We start from the raw sequence: 4,780 nt of genomic DNA on the forward strand, positions 1-4,780 counted from the left end.
TGTTAGATAATGAGTTGTGTGCGTGAATGTGAAGCGTCAGACTGTGTATGTTGTCAAAAGCTCAGTTCATTCGGCCTTGTCCTTGAGGAGATAAGCCAGTGCACAGGAGGAGATAGAAGGGCCAATTCACCCATTTTCACACTTAGGGCTGCTCGATATGAGGATACTATCTAATTGCGATTATTTTTGACTTATATTGCGACTGCTATATGTTTCACGAAATTTAAGTGAATGATCATGTTGTATCATTATTCTCATTTCATTGACTAATATTAAATTAAATTTTTTTTTTAAATGATTATAGTGTGATTTTTGCGAGGATCTCTGTACCAAACAAAGATGTTTTCTGTAGAATAGGATTTGTAGGCCTTTAACAAACACTGCGCCACTCTATTTGGATATTGCACTAGCCCATTTTGCGATTTCGATGAAATTTTGATTAACTGTGCATATATCTATAATATCCATCTGTGAGATTTGTACCCAAAGCAATGTAGCTGAATGGATTTGAATTTCAGTTGGTCAGCACTAAAAACGCCATTTAATAAAATCAAAGGCAGCATCTTTTTCAAGAAATAATGTCCTGGTTGTTCTGGATAATGCACAGAACTAATGTCATGTGAACATATGTCATTCAAACTACTTTCTTCTAGACTCCAAGGAAACGTGGATTCTTAATGGAGTATTACGTCATTCTCAACTATGCGAGGCATTAAGAAAAATAGTGCTCAACAGTTATGTGTTGTCAATTACAGAATATAGGCAGAAGGAAGGGGAGCACATTTAGAGAAGTCAGTGCAGAAGGTTGTGTAGAGGGCAGCATCAGGAACCGTAAAGACTGAGTGGAATAGAGGAGGTAGGCCAAAGCAAAATCAGAATGGCTGCAAGAAAGGTATAAAGGAAATATGAGAGAGGGAGTGCTAGAAATGCAACCACTCAGTCCAACACTGTGCTTTTCTCAAGAACAACTTTCTCTTCCAGCCAGGCCTCTGAATCCTGCTGAGAAACCCACTCTCATAGACGCTCTCCTTTTTGCACGCACGCATCCACACATGCACGCACACCCCTGAGCTCTCCATCATTTTTCACTCTTCCATAGCCGACAGTTTACAAGACCCGAGGAATGGAGACTGAATAATGACATCACATTTTTCTGCCTCAAATGAATTCATACCTGGAGAGCGCTGAAAACCTGTTGTCTAATGGAACTGGCACAGAGAGAGTGAGGGGGAGAGATATGTGTGAGGAGATGTGAGAGAGAGAGAGAGAGAGAGAGAGAGAGAGAGAGAGAGGTGTGTGTGTGTGTGTTAGAGAGAGAGAGAGAGAGAGAGAGAGAGAGGTGTGTGTGTGTGTGTGTGTTAGAGAGAGAGAGAGAGGTGTGTGTGTGTGTGTGTGTGTGTGAGAGAGAGGTGTGAGATATGTGTGTGTGAGAGAGAGATGTGCGTGAGAGATTGGCATAGATGAATAGAGGAAGACTGAGTGTGAGATTTCAGTTGAGGAAGAAAGGTGTTTAGTGTGATTTCAATCGGTGGAAAAGGAGCGAATGTGTATGCTAAGAGAGGAAGAGCGTTCAGTGAGAGCTTTCTGCTGAGAGTGTCCGTGTGTGCGTGCATGAGACAGTGGCGATAATTCCCCAAATGACTAAAATTGGCCAATTTGTTTCAGATAAGCCATGCCTGGCAACCCTAAAACCACCTTTTGGAAGTGCTTCGATTGATTCAGTCAGCATTGTATGAAAGGGCTGCACAGCACTCAGGTGCAGGGAGGATGGCGGTGGTAAACGACAGCAGGAGACAGTGTTGTTTTTTGTTTACAAGGACAGTGAAACAATACGAGCCCAGATGTGAAGACTAAAGACAGGTAAAGGCAGGGTTGATCCAGATTAACAGGGGAAACAGGAGAGTTAGCAGGCGGCAAATGCTCAGCGACAGAGAACCGCACCTTCAGAAGGGTCAAAGGAGTATTGGTGCATCAGGGTTTTGAATAGAGAACTGCAGAAAGATTAGGAAAAATCCCAGCAAGACAGTCATAAATAAGAACAACACACATTGTTGTGTAGAAGGAGGAGGGGCGGATAAAAAGATGGAGGGTGTGTTGGAGCAGAGGAGAGACTGTTCACGTGTGATCTCGTTTATATCATGACATGAAAGTGAGCTGAACTTCTCAAGGTTGGGAAAACAAACCCCACATCAGAGTCAAAAGAAACTCAAGTAAATTGTAAATTAAGATATTTTTTACCCTTTTGAAGTTGCAGCTGAATTTACAAATTCGAGAGGGTGATAAATAAATGAGAACCAGGTGCCAGTGGATAAGTTGGAAGTTGTTACATATAAATAGATGTATTGAAAGTAGGCTGAACAACAGACACAAATGCACAATTTTCACATTTGCAATCCGCTAAGCCTGCTTCCAGTATCTGTTCATCTAATTTAAAAATAAAAATGATTATTACATTTTCTCTACTAGGGGTGGGAATCCCAATTTTCTTTCAGTCTTTGAATCAAAAGTATACAACTATAAAGCAATTATAACGGACTTAGGACTTAAACGTGGCTGGGACATTTATTTTCCTCAAACGGCTCTCCGCCATTCCATTGAAAACCTCTTCCTCTTTGGCTAGTTGTTCAGTGTGTTGAGCACCGCCTGGAGGAGCCTTGAACTAACAATGCTGGGAGCAGGGATATCTATGTAAAGCACCTTAACTTTAAATAACATTTGTTAAATTTTGATATTTTGCAGCAGCATATAAACTATAGTATTGCATGAAGAAGAAGAACAACAATATATTGCCGTATCGATATTTTGTTGCAGCCTTATTCTGTCCTATTAAGTGTGTTGGAGACCTATTCAGCCCTGTATGTAAAATTGATGTCTTTGTATGATACTGTATCTACTGGTTCAACCTTCAGCCATAATGAGAGAGAACAGGACTAAGTTCTGTCCAGTATGTTTGTTCATAGCGTCTGTTTTGTTGGCAGGAATGTACCAATAGTGGTATTTTAGAAGGGAAAACATGGCTTACCAACAATGTCAATATCACACAGGAAGCACTGCATTCAGGAGCCCTTAACACAAACCCTTGACATCAATTCTCCATCTCTCTCCATGAATATTCTCCAACTCAAGAATGTTGACAGGCCTCTATCTTTGCCTCCGATGGTGTCACATTGCCTCCACTGCCTACAGCGTACCTGCAGGTGATGAAAGTGGCAGAAGGGAGGGAGACGGGGGTTGTGTGTAACAGCAGAGGGGACTCCGCTCCACAAACAGTCAGACCAATCTGTCAAGATCTGGCAGGCGGCCAGGGCATCTTGCTATCAGCCCTGCCTGCCCTTCTGCAGTGTATTTTTAGAGTGATTTAGAAGTCCTGTCTATAATGATAATAATGCTGCAGCTCCTGCATGAAGCCAGACGCTCTTTTTGGATTGAGTCGTAGATAAGAAGGGGTGGTGGGGAGTCTTAGGAAATCCAGCAGCACACGCTGTAGCTGATATGAAATGAGGAAGGATTTAAAGGGCAGTGCAACTGACTATTACCAATGAAATCTGCTGTTAATGTCTGTGTATTGTACTGAACCACATACAGTGAGTAGTAGAGGGGCCTGAAGATGATCTGCTGAGATCTTGGAATACCTTGCTGCATTGTTTCACATCGTAATGAGGAGATTAACTCCGTGGTGCTAGACTGGTTTTGTTTTATGTAAAGGCAAGTATTAACACAGAGTAATGCAACAATTTTATTTCTGCATAATAAATGACAAATGCCCATGTGAAATTAAGACAGTATAAGTAATACATTTAATAAACCTTTTTAAAGCAGCAAGATGAAATTGTTCATATTCACTTATTCAACTAATAGGCATTTTCAGGTTCATACTGTACTTGTATTTTGAGTTTTTTTTGTTGTTTATTTGTTGTACTGCACATTGCTGCAGCTCCTCTTTTCACATTGTGTGTTTAGCTCTCTGTTTTAGCTACAGAGTGAGGCATCTAACTTCTATCCTATCCTATCTTCCCTGTGGTGCAAGGTTTTTACATGAAGCGATTTAGTTACTGCGTGACCGGACAAACAAATCTCACTTTTTCTATTGTTTTTTCCGTGTGTCTTGTACAGGCAATTCCCAACTAGGGGCGACCATTGTGGATGCCTTAGACACCCTCTACATCATGGGTCTGCATGAGGAGTTCAAGGACGGCCAGGAGTGGATCGAACAGAACCTGGACTTTGGAGTGGTGTGTACCTCAACTTCCTTTTATAAACATGGACATGTATGGAGCAATAGTTTTATGAATAACAACATGCTCAAGAATTCTACAGATTTGAGTTTGTTGTTGATGATGATGATAGTCCCAAACATCCTGTGTGTTCCCACTTTGAAGAAACTGCACAGGAGTTTGGAGGACACAAACTCCTCTCTTAACAAATCTGTGTTACTTGAGTAGCATTGTTAATAAGACTGCGATATATAAGGAAAATATCTAGATGCGTTATTTTATTTTAATTTTTTTGACTGACATTGCGATTGTGATGTGATTCAAGTTATTGAAGAGAATTATTATTTTTGTATCATTAATCTCATGTCCATTGAAAAATATAACATTTGTAGGCTGGGTCATTTCTGCAGCACCACAATATTTATTTTAGATTGGTTTGTACGGCAGCCTCAGCCACAGTGTGTGAATGGTTCCTGTACTATGTAAAATAAGGGTGCTCCGATCAGGATTTTTGGGGCCGATCACCGATTGCTGAAAGCAGTATTGGTTGATACCGATCACCGATC

The 4,780-nt window shown here is 40.9% G+C and overlaps 1 protein-coding gene across 1 annotated transcript in view; it reads left to right on the top strand.

The window, feature by feature from the left end:
* man1a2 (mannosidase, alpha, class 1A, member 2) overlaps window positions 1-4,780 on the top strand; it is a 121,841-nt gene that overhangs the window by 63,082 nt on the left and 53,979 nt on the right. Inside the window, exon 5 of the mRNA XM_034884979.1 lies at window positions 4,114-4,232. Coding sequence (XP_034740870.1) covers window positions 4,114-4,232 — 119 coding nt within the window. The remainder of the gene's footprint in view (window positions 1-4,113; window positions 4,233-4,780) is intronic.

The sequence above is a fragment of the Etheostoma cragini genome, chromosome 11 (assembly GCF_013103735.1).
Source record: "Etheostoma cragini isolate CJK2018 chromosome 11, CSU_Ecrag_1.0, whole genome shotgun sequence".
Classification (NCBI taxonomy): domain Eukaryota; kingdom Metazoa; phylum Chordata; class Actinopteri; order Perciformes; family Percidae; genus Etheostoma; species Etheostoma cragini.